At 48.0% G+C, this 27,763-nt stretch overlaps 1 protein-coding gene across 7 annotated transcripts in view; it reads left to right on the plus strand.

The window, feature by feature from the left end:
* The window catches only part of Agap1 (ArfGAP with GTPase domain, ankyrin repeat and PH domain 1), a 436,703-nt gene that overhangs the window by 249,803 nt on the left and 159,137 nt on the right, over positions 1-27,763 (plus strand). For all 7 annotated transcript variants that reach the window (XM_051190767.1, XM_051190761.1, XM_051190762.1 and 4 more), the window contains exon 10: positions 18,185-18,289. In XM_051190767.1, coding sequence (XP_051046724.1) covers positions 18,185-18,289 — 105 coding nt within the window. The remainder of the gene's footprint in view (positions 1-18,184; positions 18,290-27,763) is intronic.

Here is a 27,763-nt window from a genome sequence, read left to right on the forward strand (position 1 = left end):
TGCCTGCATCTACATTCAACACCACTGCCCTAATGACCTTAGGGAATTCCATCCTCTGCCTCAGGCCTGGCGGCGGAGCAGCCGTCCCTCAGTCCCTCACTCCGCTTCTTCTTTTCCTTTGGGGAACATGCCTCTTAATAGCTGTGACCTTTAACTTTGTGTAAATGAAAATTGAACATCATGTAGGCTGCATAACAATCTTTGCCAGACCTCATCAATGGCATCATCCCAGGAAGAGAAGTTAAGTTGGACACATGCGATTGCAATGCATTATGTCTTCCTTTGGATGATAACGATGTTGCTATTATTTCTAAAATGCATTTATTGGAGTTGTAGTAACACTCATTAAAAAATATAAAATGTGCACCATAACATTTTAATTTTTCAGTTAGTACTATTTTGTGGGGGGTGGGGAGGAAGGGAGAGATACAGAGTTTTTTTGTTTTTGTTTTTGTTTTTGTTTTGTTTTGTTTTGTTTTTGCTTCTACTATTATGTGGGCTCTGGGGATCAAACTCAGGTCATCGGCCTTGAGCTGCAAGTACCCATATTTACTAAGCCATCTCCCTGGTCCCTTAACATTTTCTGAGGAAATAAACTTGTTAAACCTTTTAGTCAGAATGTTCTGAGGTCTTTTTACTGATGAGAAATGATTTCCTCTGAAAAGGTAAGGAAGATATCAAGTTAATTTTGGCAGGTTGATGCATACAGCTCATGAGCGTGCAGGAAGATGTATATCTAAGTGCACCTGTGTACATCCCTGCTTGAATTCTCTTAAGACAGGAGTTGAGGGCAGAAATCATTATGGAACTACATAGTTTGGGCTACAGATCTCTTGAGGGGCTACTCTGACAGCAGTATAGAAATGAAGCAGCGGCAGGTGTGAAATTCTTCACAGGGAAAGTTGTTCTGTGCATGGTTATAATTGTTATGTAATGCAGACTCACTCTCTGTCACAGTTTCAATGTCTCCTTCCAACATGAAGCCTCCTCAGAACAGCAAAGGTGCTCTTCCTCCGCGCCTGTGAAATTGATGAGCTGGGCGAGACCAGCTCATATTTTAATGCCAGCAGTCACAGTGCCCTCACCCAGAGGATGGGGGGCATCAAAGTTGGTGGGAGCAAGGAGTATTTGCAGCTGTAATTGACAAATAATACCCCTCATAAATACTGCCAGTCTTTTCAATTAGTTTTCATCTAAAATTCGGGCTACAAAATGATGGCCTGTCAACTGACAATGAATGGCAAAAATTAATAAATTGTCTTCTAAATAGAATGGACACTTAAGAAAAATTGGGCAGCCAATTTAGCACAGCATGAATCGAGGGGAACCTTTTGTACTGGAGCTGGGCACTAATGTTGTCTGGATCTTTATTAATGGCGCTCGGCGGCGGCTGACAGCTCTGTTGCTACTGGCAACTTTCTTCATTAAAATTAAAGCCAGCATCAGATTCCATTAGCCGTACTCTGGGCACCTTGCTTTGCCCCCCCCACTTTTAAATACATATTGTTTCTTTTATTAACTTTCTCTCTACCCATGGGAAGTTTTAAAAGAAGCGAAATAGGAGGAAGTGTTTGCTGAGGCCAAAGGACAGATCAGTGGTTGAAGAAAGGGACTCTTCCCAGCCACATTGGAGCCATGGCCTAAAGTGGGCAGGCCTTGTCTTTGTTCCCACCATGTCCAGAGCAGAAACACATCTCACATCTACAAACTGGCTACTATTTTGGGTCTGCCAGCGTTCAGGTAGAGAGGACTAATTGGCATCGGCCATCTAACTGCCTGTTTTTTGGTTTCACTCTTTTTTTTTTTTTTTTTTTTTACCCCCCTGAGCTGTTTCTTTTAAAAGTCTTGTCTTTCCCCTGCCTTCCTGTTATTTCCACAGTTGACCGAACCCTGCACAATGGTGACTTGATTCTCAGAGCCACTTCCATTTGTCAAGAAGGAAAACCTTAGAGTTATTTTCCCAAAGGCATTGCTTTTATCTGCAGAACAAACTTCAACCTTTGAAGGAAGAAAAAAATAGCAAGCTTTGCTGAATAAGTTCTGAGCTATTGTCTGAGGAGCTGCCACCCACCCTTCCCAGCACCACGCGCGATTCAAAAGACCCATGCCACGTGATGTGATGCTCAGACCAGCACCTTGTGGGTATCAAGGAGCTGTGGCTTGGGTTCTAGGACAGCCCAGTTCTTGCCTGATGCTGTTCCCTCCACTTGCCCGCTTCTTATACGCAGGGTTCGGCCACCCACATTCACCTCCCCTCCCAGGCCACCTACCTGCCTAGCTTAGGTCATCAGCAGTACGCAGGCAGCCCTTATTTCTTCACTGTCATCTTCCTGCTCCACCCTCACCCCCAGAAAGTAATTCAGATTCTCAATAAAACAATAGACAAGCTAAGTATTGAATATCGGAAAGGGCATTATACCAGAAAATACACTTGTTCATTTAAAGTATAGCTCAGCTGAGCATCCTGTCAGTCAAGGTGAGAGGGGACATAGAAATGCGCATGCTCCCTCCGTAGGTCATTCTCTGAGCACCTCCTCCCGATTCTTCCTGAATGAGCTGACATCAGGAGTTGTAAGTAACTGTCTTATCAGGTGGGTTGTGTATTCACAGTGTGTAGGCTGCCTTCCGGTAGCAACATGGGTCTCTAACCACTTTCTTTTCTCTGAATCTTCTGGTCCCATGTACCAGTTAGACACTTCGGTAATAGTGTCTAGTAGAAATACCATTTAATCAAACGGGGTGCAGCCAGGGAAGTGGCCTGCTCTTTTGTCTCCTCCCCAGTCCAGCACCCAGACTGGACCCTTGCCTGAGAGGTTCCTAACAGATTGCAGTTCGTGGCACAGACCTGTGGCCGTGTACACTCCGTTTCTCCTGATAAAGATGTCTGATATTTTTCATGTCGTAATGAAATCAGTCAAATAATTGCAGGAAGGCTGTGCTATGCACTGGTCCTTTTTGAGCAATCTCAAATAAATTAGATGAAGAACAACACACCAAATAATGGTTCAATTAGTAAGTATGTTTGCAGAATCAGGATTTGCTAAGACTTGCTGCAGCAGGGTTGACATGCAATTACTTAACCCTGTTGACAGGCCCACGGAGTGAGGAGGGCCAAATACCTACTTGCGCACGCCAGGGACCCACCAAGCTCTGCTCTGTTTCCACCCAGGAACCCCTCCCACGCCCTCACAATATCTGAGCTGGGCGAGGGGACGCTTGAGCCTTGATGACTGAATCCACTAATATGTTACATCAAATGGGGCGTGAAATGCAGTCTCTACATATAGCACGTACTAAGTGATTCGCACACAGAAACAATAAGGCCATTTTTAATTTGCTGACGTAAGGTTTGTAGTTGTTCATCGTCAGGCTGCCCTGATTAACAATCAGCTTCTCAAGAGGGGCCATTCCAGGCCATTTTTAAAATTGTGATATGCCAGGGATTTGTCTGGTGTGACCCTACCCTCCCTCATGACCATCGGTGGGCATCTGAGGACTTGGAGTGAAGTCTGATCCTGTGTCCTCTTCCATGTGTGTTTTGGATGGCTTCTGGCTATTTTGTCCAGATGTGTCTCCATCAGTGTTTGGGGCGTCATGTTCCATACTCACAGCAATAGCATGACAGCCTCCAAGTCAGGACATGGGGCTCTCGTAGGGATGCTTGTTAGAGTTGAGGCACCTGCAGGTTTCCCTGTGTTAACTGCAGGCTGTATCCTCACGTGTGATTTGCAGGCTGTGCGTGTACTGGCAGTTCTCTAGTTTGCCTGCGTACTGGGTAGGCTTAGGCACTTGTCCCCCAGTGTTGACACTTAGGGCAGTGGTGGTCCTTCAGTTCTTATTTCTCCGAAGCCTGATTTTGCCAGATGACCCTGACTGTACTCCTGCCCAGTCAGCTGTGATCTCCAGCTTGCCGCGTTTCCACATGAAACTTATGAAAAAGACCAGAAGGATAGAGGCTGTCAAGGACCCTGTTCCCTGTTCCTGAGAGTCCTCTGTTGCCTGCATTTTCATTTTGTCAGAGGAGTGTGTCCTCTGGCCGTTGCCTGTTTTCCACAGAAAGTGAGTGCAGCAGAGATCAGGCCACTCAAGTTGCTTTGCATGTGTGTCCATCAGCAACTCTCCACACACATACACAGCCAGGAGTGGGGCAGCCATCAGATTGAGTATGTTTTCCAGATCCTAATCCCACTTCTAATCCATGAACATTTTCAAATTTCCAAGATATCACTTGGCAGTGTTGGCTGTAGTGCTTGACCTGGCCATCACAATCTGCTTACGGTGGGATATAGGAATTTCCATGCTATAACTCCGGGTAAGTCGGGGAATGTTGCTGGACTTGGCCTTGCCACTCTCCAGCCTGCAGCAGGCCCTTCTCTGCTGACTATACCCCTTAGCAGGCTTCCTGCTATGCTGCATGGAGCATGCTTCTTAGCTGCCAGTACTGTCTGCCATCAGGGTGTGTGGGGACTCGGATGCCTTCCTGAAGCCCAGTACTTTTGGGGCATCACTGGTTTAGTTTTTAAGTATGTACTCATATGTGTCACTTGTTCTGAACATACCTTAAAAGCTTTGAGGGGAAAAAGACCAGGCCTTCCCATGCAGGTTTATCCATTCCTGCTCACTGTGTCTGGATTGAACTGCCTTCTGTGTAGACAGAGGATGTGAGAGTCCTGAAGGGTTTACCCTGCTCCATTGCACTTCAGCCATAATTGTGGAGGATGCTTGGACTACACACACTGGACATCTTTGGGGAGACTGGGTGTCAGATTAGATTGCCATGTACATACTTAACAGCCCTGTAGTGTGAGGTAGGGGTGCGTGCGTGCGTGCGTGTGTGCGTGTGCATGTGCGTGTGTGTGTGTGTGTGTGTGTGTATAGTCCACAGACAGTGTGAGTTGGGCCTTTCTTGCTCACTGCTCCTTTTCCTGACGACATTGTGTTGCTCCCATTCATGGCAGTGGCTGTGAGCCTTCAGTCATCTATTAAACACTAAATATTTATTTGCAAGGCTTTGAGTGTACAGAATTGGTAAGGTGTAACTTAGAGATGAAGGCCAAACCACTGGGCTGGTGCTGTTTAAACAGCAGCGTGGAGTAAAGTGTAGAGTCTACGTGGTCTTTCCAGGGATTTTATAGTAGAAAACATAAGAAATGAAGTTAATGTTGTTGGTATTTCGTCTAACATGGGAATTGATAAAGTTACCTTTATCCCGCTAAGCCTCTGCCGTCCAGTATAGTCCAGGTTCCTTAGGACCCAACACACACTCCATCCCTGTTGTAGTGTATGATGTCTTCAGCAGGGAGTTTTTAAGCTGAGGCAGTCTGGGAGGAGGTGTGAGTTCCCTCTCTCAGCTCAGGAGCATCGCAAGTACTTCGGTACCGCTTACACCTGGAGATAGTTAATATTTATTGTCACCTTGGCAGAAGTGAGCATCACGTGGGAGACAGGGGGTGAGACTCTGTGTTTGCTTTCAGGGGATAATCGTGAAGGGCTGTTGAGGCAGTAAGACCCACCCCACTGGGGTGAGCCGCAACATTCCCTTGGCTGGTGTCTGGACTGTACAAGTGGAGAAAGGGAGCCGAGCTGCACCCCTCCCCCCATCATCCCTCTCTGCTTCCTGATTGTGGCAGCAATGTGAACAGTCCCCTCATGCTTCCACCATTTACACCATTGCTTTGAATTGTGAGCCAGACTAAACCCTTCCTTTCCTGTGAGGTGCATTTGCTGGGGTGTTTTATCACAGCGGCAGGGGAGGCCCCGAACACTCCCCCAGCACTCAGCAAAGCCTACCTCAGGGCAGGTGAGGAGGAGCCGCCTCTGGGTCGGCACAGGGAGACACACAGTGTAGGGGGGGGTTGGCCCCTTCTGTGGGATGAGTGTGCTGTGAACAGCCATGGGCTCTGAGACATGCGTGGCACCACCCCGGAGTCAGGCAGGCAACATTTCCCAGAACTGGAGGAGAGACACAGAGAAGGCTCCCATAGGGTGTATTCTCAGAATGTTACACATTTGAAAGCACGAGCTGTGCACAAAGGACTCATCTCCCACGAGCAGACACTAAGTGCATTATGCAGATAGAAAAACCAACTCCATGACGTACCTGACACATTAGCTTTTGACTCCTGACAGGTGGGGCCCGAGCTCACAGACTCAGCGTTCCCACGGGAATCGATAGGCTGTCGCTGTGCGCCTGTGATACCTGCAGTGCTGGTGGTGTTCAAGGGTCATGGCTGGAATAAAGCAGCAGCAGGATTTTGTTGTTGGTTTTGCAGGCTTCCTCTCTACGGTGCCAAGGCCATAGCAGTTGCTAAGTCGTTAGCATCTTTGCAAAACTCCTGCCATCCGACCAGGGGCTTGCTTGCCTCTGCCTCTCTGGCCTTGTGCAGGACTGGCCAGGTGCGTTCACATGCTTCCAAGGCCAACAGGGCAGAAGCACTAAGTATAATTTTCTGTAGTATCAGCAGGAATTGTGGGGGCGGGGGGAGGGTCCATCTACAGACCTACAGGTGGTCAGGGCAGGAGGAGCAGGTTAAGTGTGGAGGTGACAAAGGGTTCCTGGTGCCACTTTACATGGGAGAGCCACCAGCGCAGAAACCAACATCATGGTGCTGAAAATCCCATCAGGGACCGGTAGAACGCAAGGGGAGGGAACAACACAACCAATGGCCATATCACTGCCCACGTCAGGAATCTCAGGCCTGGTGGGGAAGTGCAACTTCCTCAATGACGTGGCTTTGGGGTTTCTCAAGGGTCTTGCTTTTACCTTGCACTGCATAATAGTTTCGCTGTCCGTGCCTTTCTCTCCTGTCTCTACTTTCTCTCCTCTCTCATCCTTCCTATCATCCACATCTGAGGTGAACTAGCTAAGCCTGGTGCCACGAGGCTGATGGTCTGCTCACTTTTTTTTTTATTTTGTTTTGTTTTGTTTCTCTCAGGAGAGGGCACACAGCAAATCTCCCCACCTCCCATCTCTGTGGTCCTGGTCCCTGATCTCATTATTTGGGTGACTGTGCTAAATTGGATTCTCTGTCCATCATTATTAAAATGTGAAGTGTGTCGGTCACAAAGCACACATTTCGGGGCAGTTAGCTGAATAATTCTTTTCTTTATGATCCCAAATTACTGCTGAGCTCTGGAGAGGGGAGCAGTTTAGCCAATTGTTGCCATTTGAGCTGGATTTGTGGGTGATTAGCTCCTGGTCGAATCCAGTCCCAGCCTGCGCTTTGAAGCCCATGCTGTGTGATTTTTCTCAGCAGTGAGGTAGGAATAGACACGGCTAATGACAGGAAGGTCACGCGGGTGATCTGACCTGTGTGTGGTGCAGGTTTGGGTTTCGCAAATAGGGCATCCACAATAACCAGTGTGTCACTAACCCCGCCGTGCATAATCGGGGCTTTACAGGATGGTTGGAGATGCTGACAGCTCAATTAAAGTATAACCCTTTGTACCCGACAACCTGGCAGAATGACAGAAATATTACTAACCAGAACAGGGAGGGGGGTCACCAGGGAGCCGGTTAAAGATCTAGAATAATCCCTGCATCCCCTCCCCCACCCAGGCCCTGTACAGGGCAAGCTGGGGAAGAAGCCTCTGCCAGTGCAATGGCAGGGCTGCTTTAAAGAGGGAAGGGAGGGAGCACAGTTTTGGAGTCATCCCTGCTGTTTCTATGGAAACACTAAACTAGATGGAAAGCTGAACTGATATAGAAGGGGGTGGGGCTTATGTCAGCTTTCCATCACCCTCCAGAAGGTACACCTGGGCACCTTGTAAGTGATCTTTCCAGAAGTTCTCCTCTCGGAGGATGAGGAAATACTGGGTAACTGGGATTGTTTTCCTGCACACAGCTAATGATTTCCTCTCTGTTATTGATTGACTTCGGCCGGTTGAGAGCAGTTACACTTTGGATGACAAGCTGTCTTGAACCATGGTGAATCTCAGTAGTCTTGGCATTTCTACCACATGTCTCTTCTCCCTGCACCCTGTGAGGTACCAGTCAGTGTCTGATCTACACCCTGTGAGGATCTGAAATGGGGAACTGAAAGCAGACCTAGTCCACAAGGAGGCACACTATGTGTCTTGTAGGTTGGGCTGGCGTGCAACGCCTGAGACAGACCATCAAGTATGGCTCCTTGCAGGCGGGAGACTAAAGGCAGAGCATGCAGCCTGTGTGCTGTGTGTGGCGAGAGGTGTGCCCCCTCCCATGTCTGGTGCTGGCTGTGTGTCTGCCTATTCGTATAACTGTGTGCTCATCATTTGAAGCCAGCATCTAGAAGTCCCCAGGCTTCGTCTTAAACAAAATTTCCTCACACTTCTGGAGGCTGAAGGTCAGGTGTCAAGGTATAGGAAATACTGTTTCTTGGGAGGCCTCTCCCTTGGTCTGTAGGTGACCATCTTCATGTCCCACTTCCCTCTTCTCATAAGGACATTTGTCATATTCATTCGAGCCCCTCACCAACATGGTGGCCTCACTTTGATGTCATTGGATGTGCAGAGATCCTCTTGGCATTTGCATTCTGGGGACCTGAGGGGGACTGTGTGGTGGGCACAGGTAACTGTAGTGGGATATTCACTTTGTCTACTTCTGTGACACTGACCACGCCCATCGGGGGTGGAGCCAGAGGCGGAAGTGACCTGTGGAACTAGGTCTGAGGAGGAGTGGGGGAACGCTCTCTTGGCTGGTGGGACGTGGAGAGGAGAGCATCCGGTGGAACCTGCTGGCGTTCTTCTCTCTGTCCTCCATCTTTGATCTCCTCCCAACTACTTCCTCTTTCCTCTTAGTCTCCTAGTCCCGCCTATCTTGCTTTCCTATTGGCCAACAGTGTTTTATTCATTAACCAATACGAGAAACATATTTACAGAATGGCATCTCCCATCAGATAACCCTGTGGCGGCGGCTGCTAAAGGGTTCTATGTGCTTGTTTAAGCAAAAATTGTGAAGCCCAGAGCCTGTGACCCTGCAGCTCCAAGTAGAAGCCAAGGGACAGATCGGATGCTAGGAATGAGGCAAGAAGAGAAAGGATGGAGTTTTACAGTTATGAGCATTCTAGCTGCTGGTCTCTTTCCATCCTCTGCTTTCCTGTGGCAGATCTCAACCAGCCCCAGTTTGTGGGGCTTGCTGGTTCGGTCTTTGTTATGACACAAACTGAGACATTTCTGGGAAAGGGGAACTTGGATTGGATTGAGAAAACGCTTCCTAGGCTCAAGAGATGACTCACAACCAAAAATACAAGAAAAAAGAAAAAACTCTTTCCTTCAGATTGGCATGTAGGGAAATCTGTGCAACATTTTTTTTTTTTTTTTTGATAGTGTTTGATGTAGGGGCCCCCAGCCCACAGTGGGCAGTACCAGCCCTGGACTTGTGGTCCTAGGGTTAAGAAAGCAAGCTGAGCAAGCCAGTAAGCAGCCTTCCTCCATGGTCTCTGCTTCAGTTCCTGCCACTAGACTCATGCTTGAGTTTCTGTCCTGTCTTCCGTAGACCGTAGATGGTGGACTGACTGTAGCCTGTAAGCTGGAGTAAATCCTCTCCTTTCCAGAGATGACTTTGGTAAGAGTTTTATCACAACACACTAAGACAAATATCAATCCTGAATTGCTTCTCTCTTCTGTACAGGACATAGTGAGTTGGACTGTGTTCTGATTGAGCTGTGTTCACAAGCAGAGTGTTAAGATCAGATCCAGCCCACTGGCTGGCATGTCCCAGCCATGGCCCTATAGAGTGTTAGTTAGCATCAGTACCCTTTGTGAGAGTGTGAGGTGTTAGGGGAGACACAGTTAAGATGGCTTTGTATGGGGGCTGGAGAGATGGCTCAGTGGCTAAGAGTACTTGTTGCTCTCACAAAGGACCCAAGTTTGACTTCCCACCCCCACATGATAGCTTATAACCTAACTCCAGTTCTAGGGAATCCAGTGTCCTCTTCTGACTTTCGGTGGCACTAGGCACACACTTCATATACATACACACATGAAAGCAAAATACTCATATGCAGAAATATCCAAGACGTAGGATCCCATATGACACTGCAGTGACAGGCACTGCTGTTTTCTGCTGTACCAAAGACAGTCCTTGAACAAAATGCAGGGGCCTGCCTGGGACCCTGATGGGTTTAGTTGGGAATCATTACAATCACAGTCTCCCTAATGCATCGGTAACTGAAGTGCAGCAATTAGATCGACCCTGGCCATTTCTGAGTAAGACAAGATGGATAATTTGAGGTGTTCCAGAGCCCTTAGATCTCCTACTATGCAAACAGATACAGGCTATGAAAGCTTTACCGTTGATCTGGGTCAGGATGGAAGTACTCGGTAGTGCTCGGATCAGCACTGACTCCAGCTGTGCCAGAGAGATTGGCTGGCAGAAGGGATGCCTGTGCCCCCCAAGCCCATCACAGAGATGGAGCACCTATGTTTCCTAGGCCTTGTGGTCAAGGCCTCTCCTTGGAAACTTAGGTACTGTCACCTGCATGAGGCAACTTCATACACTGAGAAGGTAGAATAGGGTGGACAGGTTTCCTGTCTGGATTCAGGGAACAAGTTAAGCATGTTACACTCGCTGCTCCCCAACAAAGCTCCTGTCTTCGGTTTTTACACCACTTGTCTTAGGTTTTTTACAGCAAAATTGTATAAGTCCCATGTTGGGAAGGCTTGTGGAGATGGGGGAAACATGAGAAAAACATGGAGTAACTTAGGTCATTGGGCAGATGTCCTGGAGGGAGAACTAGTCATCCTGTCTGTTTCTTTGCTTCTTGGCTGCCCTGAGGTGAACAGGCCACTGTGAACTCTCATCATGATGAGCTATACTGCCACAGGCTCCAAGCAACGGAGCCAAGAGACCCTGGAATGAAATTCACACAACCAGAAGCTAAAATAAGCACTCCCCATCAACTGACCTTCCTTGGGATCATGTGTCACAGTGATAGCAAGCTGACTGACAATGTTTGGGGAAAATCTTAATTAGAATAAAAGTATCTATTGTTAATTCGACAGTTTTAGTGATTGGCAGCCAGATCTTCAGGATGTCTGTTGAAGAAGCTTGTTTTCAGTGAGTAAAAAACCTCCCACATTTCTGGAACTTGATTTGGGGACAGAGAAAGCGTCCGCCCTCTCACGCACAGGGTAGCTCATTTTCTGTCCCTGCTAAGCTTCACGTGTATCTTTCTTACACCAGACACACATGGCCCAGATGTATGTTAACCAGGAGGGAAAGGACAGGAGCTGGTGGTCAAGCTGTCTGATCATCCTGTCTTTGCATGGGTGACCGTGTCTCAGCTGCTGCTCCACTCCACGGTAGAGCCGAGCCATCAGCTGCCCCCTGTTTGTCTCAACAGCCGTTCTCTGAGCAGAGGCCAGCACCATTCAGCCCCTGAGACCCAAAGACTGATTTGAGTGGGAAAGACCCCCAGACTCTAATGCAGTCAATAAATCTTTGTTGGTAAATAATTGCTATCGAGCAGAGTTTTAATATAAATTTATGAGTGGTGTTTTATCACAGCTTGGGGCTGCGGCAAGCAGTGAGTGATGGATTTCAGATCGCACTTACATTCATTACATTAACTTAGTAAGTTATTTAAAGCTTGTACACTTAACATTGCTTTTGGCTTTCAATGACCTCTTGGGACTAGAAACGTACACATGACGAATAAAGAGAGTGTGGTGTGGCAGACAGCCCTGCTTTTTGCTCCTGTGTTGTAGAGGATACCTGAGCAAAAAGCAAGACATCCCTTTCCTGGGACCCTGATGTTTTGGTTGTAGATCATTTTAATCACAGTCCCTGTGATGCATCAGGAATCGGGTGTAGCAATTAGACCAATACTGGCCACTTCCAAGGAATAATACGAACTGTCACAACACCCTTACATTTCTTAAACACACATAGAAACCCTAACCCTCACAATTGGTCTAGTGGGGAAGTGGTTCCCAGGAAGGCAACAAAAGCCTCTGGGCCGCGGGCGGAAAGCCAGATGCCTGGTTCTGTCACTGTCTGGTGTTTTGGCTATCTAGTGCTAGGTTATTGAACCAAATCCTGGTGTTTTAAAACAACAGTGGCTTGATATTTAATCAGCATTCTCGGTTTCTGGGGACAGCAGCAATCCTGTGTACCGCAGGTGTCTCGGGCTGGAGCACTAAAGTCCTTCACTCACACATGCAGAGAGTCAGCAAAGGAGGGGGCAGAGGCAATGACAGTCACCCTTGAGGGTGACTAATCCTCCCCTCAGGCACAGACTCAGGGTCTGGCCTTGCCTTACCATCGCCCGTAGCAAGATAGTCTTGTCATCCCATGGGGCATAATGGCCAGAGTTACCCAGCTTTTTCAAGCTGAGATTAGAACTAGCATAGTTGTTCCCCACCACATTCCACTAGGTAAATTGAGCCAGGGAATCACATAGGGTATGAATGCCACCAGAACTGGGGTTGTAGGTCTGCTTTGAAGCCTTCTGGCTTCAGCCTACCCTCCCCCAGCCTATCCCAGGATCCCCAAAGTCTCAAGTCTTTGGGACGTCAGACTGGAAGTTCATGATGTGGTCCTCTACACCAAGTCCTTGGAACAGTCCTCACTGTCTGAGGCAGGGGATTCAGGAGAGGAGCAGCATTACACCCATGTCCCAGGTAGCAGTAACACAAACACAGAATTGCAGCAGATCCCCACATTCTAAAAAGATGGAAAAGAACAAGAGACACATGGCAATAACTGGCCCACAGGAGTTCTGAAGGTTCAGCCAGGTACCTGCTTCTAACATACCCTGTCCTGGGGACAGGAAGTCCTGGGTCCTTGTTTCTTCTCTCTTGTTCAAGAAGTGTCCTGTATTAGTTGCTGTGTGGCTACCCGGCTTCCTTCCTGCTGTGCCTGGCAGTCAGTGTCCTGACACCAGGTTTCATTTTTAGCCTTCTAGCGTTTTCAAGATTGTACACTCTTTACTACTACTACTACTACGACTACTATTAATATTATTATTATTGTTATTTTGCTCTTGCTAGCCTCCTTTGTATCAAGGCACAGAAACCTGTCCACCATCTCTAGTCTCAGCTCTGCACAAATGGCAGCTGACTGGCTGTTGAAATTTTTCCTAAGTTCTCAAGAAAGGGTCAGACTTCTACTTCTTCCATAGACCCTCATTCATTCCCTGCTATCTTTGTCTGCATTTGATTCAAGCTGTGAGGCCGGGGCTTCCTCCAAAAGTTTCCGCTGATAGAAGGACCTGGCTCCCAGGAACTGTTATGTGATGGGTACATTGGTACCTGGACTTTGTTTATCTTTTCTATTTCTGCTTGGAAAGTCACTTGGCCCCTTTCTTCTCCCCATAGTGGGGGCCAGCACTGCTTTCAGCATTCAGTGTGGAAAGCTTACTGCCATGTGCACAGGTTCATGATGGAATTTAACATGGCATGTGGTCTGTGGATGTGCTGAAGGTTTTGCTGGCCTGTGGCCTGGCACCCCATGCCCAGCCCCAGCCAGTGCTGCATCCTTCTCAAGGCTCTGCTAGCATTCTTGAGTCCTGCTGGCTTCCCAGCCGACTGGGTCCATATCAATGCCACGAGGTATTTATTTTCCAAACACCGTGTTAGGAGATGCCACTGTATTATCCACCCTAGAATGGACTGATCTGAGAGAACAGTCATTTCTTGTGACATTATGGTTGAGGACAGTGTGTGTGTGTGTGTGTGTGTGTGTGTGTGTGTGTGTGTGTGTGTGTGCCCATGCACGAATGTATATCTGGGTAAGTGCAGGAGCTGACAGAGGAGGCAGATCCTCCAGAATTGGGATTACAGAGACTGTGAGCCATTCCATGTGGGTGCTAGGAACTAAACTTGAGTCCTCTGGAAGATATGCAATTGCTCTTAACTACTGAGCCAGCTCTCCAGCCCCCTCACTGACTTTAATGGCAAATGTTACATCTACATGGACAGCATCTGTTCCTTGGGTGCCATGGGTAGAAGCGAATCTCAGGCAGCACAGAGTCAGTGGGAGATGATGGACTTACACAGTGCACAAACGCTCATCAGCTTTCTGCAGGCTAATGGTTGCCGGTTCTGGCTTTCCATAGACTAACGATCGCACATGCAGGGAACAAACTTGTCTTTTGAGTGAAGCTCGGTATTGCCCTGAAACTTAAACATCCAAATAAATGCTGCAGCCCTCTGAGAGTGAAATGAAGCATTCCCAAATGGATGACTATGCTGGCCGGCAACGACCGTCTAAAGCAAGGGTTGTCTTCACGTGTACCAGATTGGCATCTGAAAGATGGACAAAGGATGCATCTTGACATTCTGCTGTGCAGTTTTGCCCTAGGTTACAGTTACTCAAAGAGACTTAGAATCATAAGGGCCATTTGCACGCGCTGACGGGAGCCGCCCGCCTGTGTCTAGACAGCCAGGAGCCTTCCGGCCTCTGTCATCTTCTGGCTGTCGGGACTGCGGCTTTGTGTCCTCTGAAAGTTTAAAATGAACTGTTTGTATGCTTTCTTGGTTGTTAGGGATGGGGGAGAGTTCATACCGGCAGAGCATGAAGCTGTCTGCCCCACCACAGGCCCTGTCCATTCTGGGACTCCCTTATGACTCCATGTCACAGTGGAGCCAGGAGGAACACACATGGTGACTGTACCCCACACCTTCCTAGTACATGTAGAGCTGTGTGGTTTAACCTCTGCCTGTTCAGATTGTGAAACAGTGCTTATCCCTCTGTACGACTCAAGAAAAGAAAAGGAAACCTGTTTTAGTCACGAAACGGCCAGGCGTCCTCACTTAGGGTCATTGGTGATTCTAATTATACCCCATCAAATGACCATGGCCTTATAAAGCAGAAGCAGTTTAGGAGAATAACTGTCTTTGACATGGGCCCAAAACTGGAGCTTTGGAAGCGAACCCTGGACCAGGCGTACATTTTGGTCCTGGGGTGGAAGGAGCCACACCACGTCTTCCTCCAGCCTCTGTAGGTGGCTGTTAAGAAGATCACTCTTGTTCCCAGGCTGCTTTGTGATTTGGGCTACTCCAGGCCTCACTGTGCTTTGCCCTGCTCCTGTGTCTGCAGGCTGGAAAACTGTCACCGTACCCATTTCGCATTTTAGAATCCCCAGGACCAGTGACAGTCAAAACACAAATAGCTTGTGTATGTAAGACCATTGAGTAGCAGCCCTATGTGGGCCAGGATGTGGCCGCAGGGTTGCCCCTGGATGGCCAGTCACATATGGGTTGTCGGGCTGAGGCCATGCTTTTTCTCACTCTGAACACAAGGTGTTGGTTTTGGTTTGGTTTGGGTTTTTTTTTTGGGGGGGCGGGGGTATTTTGTTTATGATTTGTTTTGCCATAAAACTCAGTATGTAGATCAGGCTGGCCTCAAATGCATAGATGTCTGGCTGCTTCTTCCATCCTGGTGTTGGGATTATAGGCCTGTGCCAATGTGCAACTTGAATACATTGTATTCTGTAGAATCTGAGTGCTGAACACTGTACCCCAGGCCAACCTGAAAAGGAAGCCCCACCCAGTCCTGTCCCTTGGCTAAGCTGAATCTTCTTGGCAGCTGAGCCTTGTCTGCAGTATATAATCTTACATTGCTGTGAGTGGACCCCTCTCGCAGGTGCCCTCTGAGAACGCTAGGTACCAGCCCTGACTCTTCACTATGGTTCTGCATGTCTCAGCCTGTGTGGCCCAGAGTCTTGTCCACAAGGGAGCCTTGTGCTTTGCTGCCTCTGGCCTGTGGTTGATGGTGAGCAAGAGAGTCAGTGCTCAGGGAGGGCAGGTGCTGGGCAGTGCTTAGACCACAGAAGACCTTCAAAGTCCTGCTGGCTACAGCCAGGACGTGTGAACAGAGAGGTGGGGGCGACTCTCCGTCCCTTTTATAACCTTGAAGGGAGGGGTGGAAGGACACAAAGCTAAGTCAGTGGGGTCAAGGCAGGTGTGCTGAAAGAGGTGGCTCTTGGACAGGGGCGTGCTCTTCAGGCTGACCTACTCCTACAGTGTTTCAGTAATCCACTGAATCCTCCAGTCATCCAACAGTGTCCTCCAAGGAGCAGTAGAGTTTATCCATGGTTGTCAACATTCATGTTTTCCTTCCTGGTAATATTATTTCCGGAGCATCAAAATAGATTAACCTGGAACCAGCAGGATTGCTCAGCAAATAAAGACTCTTGCTGCCAAGCCTGATGACCGGAGTCAATCCCCACATCTCACATGGTGAAAGGGGAGGACTGGTTCTTGCAAATTGCCCTCTGACCCTTCAGACACACACACACACACACACACACACACACACACACACCCATGCATACACTCACATCCTCTGATTCGTCACACATGCACACATAACACACACACACATTTACATACTGTGGCATACATACACACAATAAATAAATAAATGTTAAGCAAAAGAAGTCTTTTTTAAGAATGGACCGCTTTTTTAGTTCCCCAGATAACTGTCTCTCCGCATGCCTCCAGTCTGGCCAGTTTCTCCTCTTCCTCTATAGTCTTCACTGGTGGAAAGATAATTAGGAGCGTAGGGTTGGCTCATGAAAGTGCCCACCAGCCTCCCAAAGGAGTCGTGTTAGCCATCTGCAGGCGCTTGCCTGAGCAGGAAGGGCCCTGTCCTTCTGAAGCCTGCAGCCGCCCTAATCCTCTAGTGACATTGCAATGACCCCCCAGCCCTCTGTATTGTTGAAATTCCATCTGAAGTGGATGATGGCAAAATGTGAGGCCACTGGAAAACTTGGGTGTGGCTCTGTGTTGCTGGGTTAAGAATGGGAGCAGTCCTTGGGGAGGAAATGTGAGGACCCGAGAGGTGTTGGTTTATTATTGTGTCCGGGGGGGTGACTCCCAATCACCTACCCATTTGTACCAAGCAGGGGAGCTCTTGTTGCTTTGATGGGCATCGTAAGCATCTTCCTCTGTCACTTTTGGCCACATGCTTTCTTTACATGAAAAAAAAAAAAAAAGCTTGCAGAGCTGTGGCCTTCCAAAGGTTCCTTTGTGGGTTCGGATCTCTCAGTAACGGTACGAATGGACCAGATCCCCGCGCTGGGATTTGAAGTTTGCTTATAATCTGAGTAAACACAGCTGGATTTTCAGTGTTGCTGCTTAACATGTGAGCTCCTTCCTGCCTTGTGCCTGATTTTCTACCACCCCGAGATCCCTGGACAAGAGCAGGATCGGAGGAGCACTGGAGGGAGGTTGCCTCTGTGTCCCCAAGCAAACAAGGGTGTATTTGAGAACCTGTGACTTCCTGCCTTCTAAGTCTGGCTGAATTAGCTAGTGTTAGGTGCATGCCTTCTCAGCCATTATTATAATTGCGGCAGTTTATTGATGGATAAGAGGTTTCCTTACTGCATGTTGACAGAATTGGAATGCCCAGGGGTGGGCAAGCCTGGCATGAAAGCTGCAACTGAGGGGGGGCTGCTGGGGTGTTGGCCTGACCCCCACTCAGGGTTGCCCAACCATTGTTCTCACCCAGGAAAGCCTGGGAACAGATGCAAGGTTTGCTGGGAATTGGCACTTAGATCAGGAACACATCCGAAGCAGCCATCCAGGGAAGGCAAGGCCACATGTGACTTCCAAAATGTTTTCCAATTCTGAAAGCTTTCCCAGAGATCTTAATGGGACTTCATTAAAAATCGATTGAGGTGAATTACAGCTCACCCACCCAGTGTTGTTGCTAAAGTTTGCAAACGGAATTTCGGTTTGAATAAATTAAAATTCTGCAAAGAAATAATAACATGTCATGTTTATAGAATTAAGGTGAGAAGATCATTGGTCTGGGGGGGGGGCGTTCTGTCTTTAATATGTTACTGGGGGCAGGGGCTAGGGCTGGGGCGGAGGTTCACTGGTAGGTTACTATTCCCTAAATGTGCAAGGTCCTGGTTTCAGTTCCCTGTGCCACAAATGCCAAAATGTAAAGTGTCCCTCCGTTAGGCACCTCCCACTGGCTGTGACTCAGTTCTGTGTGGAGTTTGATGGACAGCCCGGATGCCCTCTGCAGCATGGTGGGTCTTCAGAGTCTATAGTAAAGTTCAGCTTCCAAGTCCCCTGTAATGTTGAATACAGAAGAGCAGAAAAGCCCAAATTAAATGTACAAACAAGGATAATGTCCTCTAACAATGCAAACCCAAAAGGAAGCTTCTATTTTCCTGAATGCCTTTGTGTCTTCTGCCCCTTTGTCCACTTACACGGGACCTTACGTCCGGCTCCTCTCTCCCCACAGGGCATGCTGCTGAAGAGAAGTGGCAAGGCACTAAACAAAGAGTGGAAAAAGAAGTACGTCACCCTGTGCGACAACGGCGTGCTGACCTACCACCCCAGTCTACATGTGAGTACAGCTCCACGGGGCAGGGGCAAGGCCAGCCCTCCGCCTCCCTGTGAAGAGGACAGTGGTATTAGGTTTCCCCGAGATGTATGTGAGGCAGTGGTCCCTCAGGCTCCCACACCCGCTTCATCTGTTAACGTAGGGCTCTCAATGCCGTGGCGGGACAGTGCAGTTGCATATGAACTAGAGTTGTGAAGGTGGAGGAAGCTGTGAGGAGCCAAGAGAGTGTCTGTGGAAACCTAGGCTGCAACAACTGAATTTGATCCCAGCTCTGAGCCGCTAAGAGCAAAGCCAGGCCTAGATGTCATTCGCCACGGTTTCATGCTGAGGTCAAGCACAGGCACCAACACAGAAGGCAGGAAAGCAGCTTCTCCGTAGGATGTCGCCTTCGTGGTCTCCTTAAGATTGGGAAAGCAGACCCAGTCTTATCCCCTGGCAGGAATCAGGTCATTCTGTCCCCAGTGAGCTCTTCTAAGGCGGACTGTTCATTGTGGTTCCATGAGCTCCAGCAGAGGCAGAGGATTAAGGTCCTCACCATTAGTCTCTGGGTTCCGCCACTCCAGCAAGCTGTTACCTTTTGAAAAATTGGAATACTTTAAAGTTGCAGTTGTTAACAAAGAGTTAAAGATAAACATACTGAGTGGAAGTTGAAAGCACTCCTCCACCACACGTGACAGTGGATGCCGCCAGTGTGGACATCTGTGTCTCCGTGCATGTGGGTTTGGTGCTTCCTCAGACACGGTACATCCCACAGCCTGCTCATCTCACTAGTGATCGGTCACATGCAGTCTTCCATGACTGCAAATACATGGCACCAGTTTTGATGTTTACATAGAATCCCACTATTCCACTGATGGATATAATCTGAGTGCTTCAGCAGCATCTCAGAAACAAAATAAAAGCAAGACATTTGGCAAATAATTTGACACCCCCTCCCCCATTATTATAAGTAACTCTGAACGGGCTATCTCCTGATACCTGTGCCCTTATCTGCTTCCCTAAGACAGAGTAGACTCCCAGGCATCAGTTTGCAGAGCTGTAGGATCTACATGACATTAGTGGCTTGAGCATCCATCCTCAGATTGCTGTGACCCATATGCACATTTATCTCCCCAAAGAACCTTTGGCCAGGGCCTTTCCCCTGCACACTCAAGGACACTCACCTTTGTAAAAAGTGTTTTCCCTGGCATGCTTGGTGACATTTAGTATCCTCCTGTGGTTTGTTGCTGGTGTGACTCCGCCCCACCCCCCCCCCCTTGGCTTAGAGCTGTAGCTGTACCTTTCAGAACCATGCCAAAAAAACTCCTGCTCCCGTCCCAATCCCTGGCTAGCTTCTGGTGCTAATGACAGTGCCTGCCATGCCTGACTGTCCTTATGCAGGCAGCATCTAACTTAAGTGATCCCATGCAGGTCATTCTGACTGGACAGCAGGGTGAAAGCAATCTCACACAGCTACCCTGTTACTTCCACTACCATAGTCAGCAGAGAGATGAAGCTAGTCAGCATGTGACTGTGAAACACACCCTGTCTTAGATGAATGTGTCCAAGTGCAGGCCGGTGCAGGCAGGTCCTGCAGAGGACTGAGATGGGTCAGGCTAAGGTGCACATTCTGTAGGATGAGTGATGGAGTGAGTTCCCACGTATGGGCTTTTCAGTATGGCAGTGAGCATATTAGTATGTAGCTCCATCCTGAGTGTGTGTGTGTGTGTGTGTGTGTGTGTGTGTGTGTGTGTGTGTGTGTGTGTCACGAGCATGTCTGTGTTTACAAGGTGTACAATAGATGTCTTCATAAGTTCTTGTATATTCTAAAGGTTTGACTGTATTAAATGTAGTTAGATGTCCTTTGTTGGATGAAACACTTTGTGTGGCTCTATGTCTAGCTTATCTTGGGAATAGATTTGGTTCTCCAGGTGGCCTTGATGGCAGAAGGATGGAATGCCTGTTCCTGGAGACCCACCTGTGACAGAGCCCATGCATGCCTTTTCCAGAACTTCCCTTCTAGAACTTTGTGTTTCTGCAGCTCTTTTCCTCTCAGTCTCCATCCCTGAGCATGTACGGCAGCGCTGAGCCTTCCCAGGCCCTTCCTACCCCTAGGGCAGCCCAACCTACAAGGAAGGCTGCCCTGCCTTGTGTCTTGTCTTCCTCAGATCCTGTCACAGACCCAAGGCCCCGTTATCAGCTGGTGCTGCACAAGCCTTAAAGAACAGAGCGGGACTTGGTAACTAGTAACAAGTAAAATCTGGCTGGTGGTTCACCTTCTTTCTGCCTGTATGTAAACCAGGCTACACCCACCATATTGCCTCTGTCCCCGTGGAGTATATGGAAGGAAACTACTCAAGTTGCTACTGGGGAGGCTGGTTGGTATCTCCAGAAGACCATTTCTGTCCAGTGGCTTCTTAACTGCTACCTCTTCTAGTTTCCCCCAAGGCTCTGGAGCTGACCTGGCCCTGATCCTCCTTGATTTGCAAATGGAGAGAGAAGTTGGAGGCACAGAAGGGGGTGATGGTGAACTTGAACTCTGTGATCCCTAAAAAATGGTGGTTCCCAGACTGGTGCCCACCATAGTTGCGGGGACCAGGCTGGAGAAATGTCCCCTTACAGCATGTTCAGCTGCAAGCAGTCCTGGGCTTAGTCTGCATGGACTGTCTAGAAGTTGGAAGATGTGCACTGGAAACCAGACCCTACACTGGCCACTGTGGCTCTCCATTGTGTCCTTGAGTCTGGCTGGCAGCTGTCTTTTCTGGGAACCCACTTTGTCAGCACTGCCCTCCAGGGTGGCTTCTAACCCTTTGGAGTATGGGACCCAGCAATTCCACCAAACTGAGCAAAATGAAAAGTGGATGGAGTCAGATACCCGAGGAAAAGAGCACCCCTAAGAAGAAAGCTGCCGACGGGCATCACTTAGTTACACATTGGGCCCTAAAACTGGAGCCCCCCAAAGCCCACTCAGTTCCTTCCTCCTCCTTTCTCAGCTGATGCTAAGTGAATAAAATAAAAAACCAAGTTAGGAACAGGAAGGACACCCAACCAAAGTAAGAAAGGGCCACTTTTCCAGGGAGCATAGTGCCCTGGAAGTCATGAGGTATCATGGGCAATCTGATGCTCCACTCCAAGATGGACCAGCCAGATGTCTGCTTTACCTGTGCTGGAGAGTGTGTCCTGCCTGACAACTCCAGGAGTTTAAACTAAACCGAGAGAGAGTCCGATGGCATCATGGGTTGCCCACTCTAAAACCTGCTGGTAGCTTGGGCTATTGACACAATGGCTTGCTCTTTTGTATTTTGCTTCTAAATATACTACTACTACTACTACTACTACTACTAATAATAATAATAATAATAATAATAATAATAATAATAAATCTATCTTGGGGCTGAAAAATGGCTCAGCTTTAAGAGCACTAGCTGTTCTTCAAGAAGACCTTGGCTCACTCATGTTCAAGGTGGCTCACAACCATCTCTAACTCTAGTTTAGGAGATTCAACACCTTCTTCTGGTCTCCGTGGGTTTGTGGTACACAGACACACATGCAAGCAAAACACCTATACACGTGAAATAAAATAATTTTAAAAAATATTAAATCACTCATCTACAAGACCCCCAAGGTCCAGAGCACTTAGCTGCCCTGAGGAAGAGGAGATAGGTAGGTAGGTAGGTAGGTAGGTAGATAGATAGATAGATAGATAGATAGATAGATAGATAGTTAGATAGACAGATAGATATGAGGGTCTCATGGACTTAAGGCTCGTTGCTGGTCCTGTTTTTGGGTGGGTGCAGGGCAATGTGATTGTGAGATCCTTAGGTCTCCACTCTGTGGACTTAGATATGAGCCGTAGGGAGCACCATGATGGAAAAATGGAGGGGATAATGAGAAAGAACCTCTGCCCCAGGGCTCTGCAGCACAGCACGGCCGCCTATTCATCTTCTGTGTCGGGGGAACAGCCGCCTGCATGGCTGATGATCGTGCTCTTGGAGTCGGCCCTGTCTGGTGGCTTTCCTAAGTGGGCCTGTAAGAATGAGCCCTGCGTACCATGGGCACCACATTGTGGGACCCTGTCTGAGAAAGCACACTTCAGGCAGGCCCACCTCTGTCTTCCTTACAAGGGACCTGGCAGCTGCACCCAGCCCCGCCTAGTGTGTATGAATTGCTCTCCCCTTCTTCGGATTCCTTTCACCTCCTTCCTGGTACCCTCTTGAAACCAAGTCAGCCCTCCTTTTTGTTTTTTGTTTGCTTGTTTGTTTTTTGTCCCCTCCTCATACACAAAATTGGAACTGAGCTCTAGAAGGGACATCTCTTACTCTATAGATCCATTAGCCATTGGGTGGCTGAGGCTCTCTGGTTATAGCAAGGGATGGTTACGTGTACTGTGAACCCTGAGTGCAGTGCTTTTCTGAGTCAGTAGTCAGTGACACTGGACATTGTCATGAGGATGCAGATTTTAATAGCTTCAGATTCCACAGGCAGACAGGAAGCCATTTGGCTGACACAACATCAGAGAGGGATCTGAGATGATCCCTGAGCAAGGTGTCTTCCCAGGGAAGGAGCCTGTGTTAAGAAGAAATCCCTCCCACAGCCATTCATCACATGGAGACTTGGGGTGGGAGGCCTCCCCACAGCATCTCACGTCTGCCAGCATGGACCTCACACTGCCTGAGGTACACAGCATTCAGTTACACTCAAAGCCCTTCCATGGTGGTCCCAGCGCCATGCAGAAATAAGAAAAGCTCCCACCTCGACAAGATCCCACGTTCAAAAGACCTTATTCTTGTTCACACGTGGAAAGCCATTGGACAGGAAATGTCTAGCCTTCCTGTGTGTCTGACATGAGCGTAGTCACTGAGTCATGTTGGTGACACGCTGCTTCAATTTTCGTCACTTGTTTATGATGGGTGGCTTTTCCTCTGGCTTCTCCATGAGTCAGAACTTCGTGGCTCTGCGCTGTTCACCACCATCTGTGTGGCCTGTGCTTTGCACCAGCTTTGCTCCGTGTTTGGAGGTAGCAGTGCCCTGAGTGTGGATGTCAGGGTTGTGTGTTAGGATGCTATGTTATAGTTACAGAAGATCAAAGGGTGGGATCTTGTTGCCAGCAGTTAGTATTGATCTGGTCTGAGCCACCTGTTTTGGGAAAGAAATGGGTTTCTAAGTGACAGACCACACCACAACTGATAAATTCTTTTGAGTTTTGTCAATGGCAGCAAGCACAATGAGCATATGGCTCTCAGGAGTGCACCCTTGAGGGGCAAGTTTTCCTCTGTGTTGGGAGGGCGCTCATTCTTGTAGTACAGCCACCTGTATTTTCCGTGAAACACATGCCGTCCGATGCCCTAGCAGTGTCCTGACAATGAGTCCAAGGTCCTTGACGTGGGAATGTTGTCACTGAACGTGACACTTGGTGCTCTGCTGAATGTCCCCTAAAAACCATGTTAGGGGTGTAGTTTCCAGTCCTGGGACTCCATTGGGAAGTGTCCAACATTTATTGCCCCTCAGCTTGTATGCCCCATCTCTGCTGCAGACTTGTGTGCAGCCTGTTAGCCAGAGAAGAGCATCATTTCTGGGTCGGCTTTTTCCTCTCTCCATGAATTCTCATCTTTTTATTCTTTTTCCCTCCATGTAGTTTTTTCAGACATCACCATGTCACACAAACGCTCTACTGCCTTGGAGGTGGCATCCTAGCTACTAAATACAGTTTCAGCGTCGCCTGTTCCTTCTCTGTGGCACCTCTGAGCTGTCTCAGCATCCTACACATGCCTGCCCTTCCGCCTTCACATCTTCAGGGACAAATTCTCTCTGCTAGGATTGATTTCTGTCCCTACCTCTTGGACATGCCCTCCATCAGACCTGTTGGGATGCCCTCACCCTGCTTCATGGGGCTGTTTGTCTGTGCTCTTGGCTTTTTTTGAAACCAAATTCTTCCACGGGACTGGGAGCAACTTGTAGCCAGAGGCCTTGTAGGTAGTAACACCACCAACCTTTCTCGGGTGTCTGTCAGGTGGTGGGGGGGTAGATGGGTGGGTGGTGGGGTTGGATGGGAGGGTGCATAGGGGGAGTGGATGGAGTGCGTAGGTGGGTAGGGAGACCCCAACTGAGCTGTTTCCTGAAGTGAAAAGTGTCTTCTTGCTTGTTTTATTAAAATGAAGACGTAGAGGGCATACGTGCATGTGTGTACACAGACTGCACTATGTGACTCATGGATCTGCATCTTTAAGCTCCTAGAAGACTCCAGGAGACATTGCCTTATCAGTACACCAAATGACAGTTCACATGGCGATGGCCATGCTTTGTACCCAATTTATATCATTTTGTTTCTCTTTTTCTCTCCTCTCTCTCTCTCTCTCTTTTTTCTTTTGGCCTTTTAGTGTTACAAATTGTGGCCAGAAAGTCCCCAGAAAGGCAGATAAATCAAAACCCTATGTTTTTCTGTGGTGACAGTCACCAGCGAGGTCTCAGTGGGAGAGGTTGGCTGAGGGGGTTAGCAAATGTTCTCCCTCTTCTTCTGAGAAATTGAATTTCATTATTCTATTTTATAAATATTTTCTTCTATGGCTCATAACCTGATTGCCGGCTTGTTGCTAGGGTGTCGCAAGGTAGGGCGGGGTGGCACCGGTGAGGCCCCTTCCCTTCTGCTCAGGTGTGCCCGTGGCCCCGAAAGGAAACCAATCAAGGTGCGATTTATGTTCATTAAATGCTTGTCAAAACTGAAAAATTTTCTAATCAACAGCAATCTAGCTTCGGCCCCCTCAGTGGCTGGGAGGGCCGTCTCTGCGCCGGCTACTTGCCTGTTAACAACTCTAGGCTAAGAAACCACTGATGATTACATTAGGCTAAGCTGCGAAGTAAATGAACCATGTCTTATTTAGGTGCCACTAGCTTCAGAGTCTCCTGCCCCGCAGGGCACTTGATAGCGTTTTATGGCTTTAAAATTAGTGTAGCTTCCCAGTTGCTGCAGGGTGCAGCCTGTTATGCCTCTGAACTCAATAAGCAAAGGGAAGGGGCCTTTTGTTTTTCCCCCCTTAGTTTTGTGGGGGGTTTCTGCCCTTGCATTTTAGCAGGTTTTACTTTGCATCTTTTCCAGACAGCATTTCGCAATAAAAATGTCTGACTGCCAGATACATGCCTCCCCCACCAAAAAGAGGAGGGAGACAAGGTAGAAAATGCCAGCATTTCAAGGAAAATTTTCCCCTATACTGTGAAGTGAAAAATTGATTCGCAGTCACCCCTAATGGCTTCTCCCGTCAGATCTGCCGTCTGAGGTTGGGAATAACACCTTTAGCTCAAGAAATGGCTGTATAGAGTGAAAGAGGGAGAGTCAGTGTTTTTTCTGGGTGACTGTAGTGAGAGCATTATTTATTAAGAGCCGAGGCATTTCCATCTTAGCTAATCCTAACAGCAATCCCACGCGGCAGGAAAAATGTGGACACATAGCATGGGTACCCGAAGCAACCACCGCCAAACACACAGCAAAGGAGGAACTAGTGATGGGTCCCTGTTACTCCGCCTACTCGGTGGAGACCTGTCCTCTAATTGGGACAAGCCGTGCTGTCTTCCAAACAGAGTTCAGTGTGGGAGATGAGAAGGTGTTGGGAACCGTGAGTCACTGCCCCTTGTGTGAGTTTTGTGTGTGTGAGGCGCTGTGAACTACCTTGTGGGCAGGAGGGAAGTGGAGGGGCCTCTGAGAAGGTGCCTGGAAGAAAGCTATGTAAACAGATCCTCCTAAGCAGGCCTGTGTGGACGCTCTCAGATGACAAGTACTTTAAATCCGTGGTGGGCCTCCTTTGGGACTTCTGAGTGTCCCCTTAGGTCAAGTAACGGAGGTAAGATGTGGCACCCTCTATAGTAAAAGCCTCTTTTCCTAAGTCCATTCTTCCTTTCAGAGTGCCTCTTTTAGCCAGTTTATCCCATAAGAGTCTGAAGTCTCAAAGACAGCCAGGCTAGCCGGACATCACTGTAGTGAACATTTCTACAGAACCCACAGATGCTAAGATCGCTGCTCTGCCAGTATTTAAATATTAAAAGTCCTCCACTAGCAAAGGACACTACCCTACCCTTGCAATTTGCCATGCTAGAATTTGTCCTGCCCTCGGAGATGCCTGCAGCTCCCAAAGAGATAGGCAGTCTTTCACGTAGGGGAAGCATTCGACTGGCACAGGCTGAGTTTGAGCACGCATGGGTTACAACTGGGTAATATTCAATTGAACCTAAAATGAGATGAAGCTCAATAGAGTAAGTCAATCAAGACGGATACAATCAAGGGGCCAAAGGTATATTCATAATTCACTGTGGGATTTTCTGCTATTTTGATTTATATTACAATAACCTATCCCCCTGGGCTGGTGTTGGACTTTTGCCCACCATGGTTGGATGCTGGCCGCAGTAGTCCACAGAATGGAGAGGTTTGCCCTGCTGAAGAGTAGGAGTGAGCCCGCCATTGTACTTTTGTAGGGGAAGTGTGCTGCCACTGAACCCCAGCCATATTCCACCAGCCACCACGAGTAGCATAATTACCCAGACCCAATGAGGCATTCATCAGAGAAAACACACAGTCTCCTAACTGATACCTTGGCTCCAGTCACTGTTAGTTTCTGATTCACCAGCTGCCTTATTCCCACAGTGGCCCAGGGTCAGGTGCATGAGCAGTGACAAGTGGCCTTCAGGAAGGCCCTTATGAAAGTAGAGCAATGGAATTCTGTCATCTGTCTTGGGAAACAAAATTATTCCTCATAGAAATTTTGTGGCTTTGAAGCTGCCTCCTACCTTGCTATTGTGACTAGGACCCTTTGGAGAGAAGGAGAAATTGTCGTCTTTGAGTTCCATGATCTGAAAGGACGTGACCAGAAGATTCTTCATAGTCCTTGAGCATTTCCGAGGTATTTTTAGGCATGCGTCTCTCCTCTGCCCGTGACTATGCATGAGGCCATTGTTTATCATTCATACGTGTGGGACTCTCATGTGCTTGATCTCTGTGAATGGCTGGTGCTATATCTGTCTTTATGGATTAGTTTCCTTTGAAAAAAATACCAAATGGAGTTTGGGAATAGTAGTGTATCCAACAATGGCTTCTCTTACATACACTTTTTGTGAGTTTTTTTTTTTTTTAATAGAAGTTAATGAATTAAGGCTACCTTTTTTTTTTTTAACCTGGACATTTTCAAAGTGTAGTGAAAATAAGAAATCAGCCTCTTTTGTTCATATCAGGCACTCGAACAAAAATTTTAAATGGTGACGTTCATTTTAATAAGGACCCACACATTCTGTGTTAATGTAGATAATAGTTTTATGAAAATATATTTTATGGACCATTGAGATGACTCAGTAGTTAAAGGTGTTTGTCTCCAGGCCTGACTACTTCAGTTGGATCCCTGCAAGCCAGGGATCCCTACACACATATAGAAAGAGAGAGAGAGAGACATAACTAAAACAAGACAAAAGGAGTTTCCAAAAGAAAGCCTCGAAGTAGCAATGTTCTTTCCCATTTTTCCG

Source organism: Phodopus roborovskii, unplaced genomic scaffold (assembly GCF_943737965.1).
Source record: "Phodopus roborovskii unplaced genomic scaffold, PHOROB, whole genome shotgun sequence".
In the NCBI taxonomy this organism is placed as follows: Eukaryota; Metazoa; Chordata; class Mammalia; order Rodentia; family Cricetidae; genus Phodopus; species Phodopus roborovskii.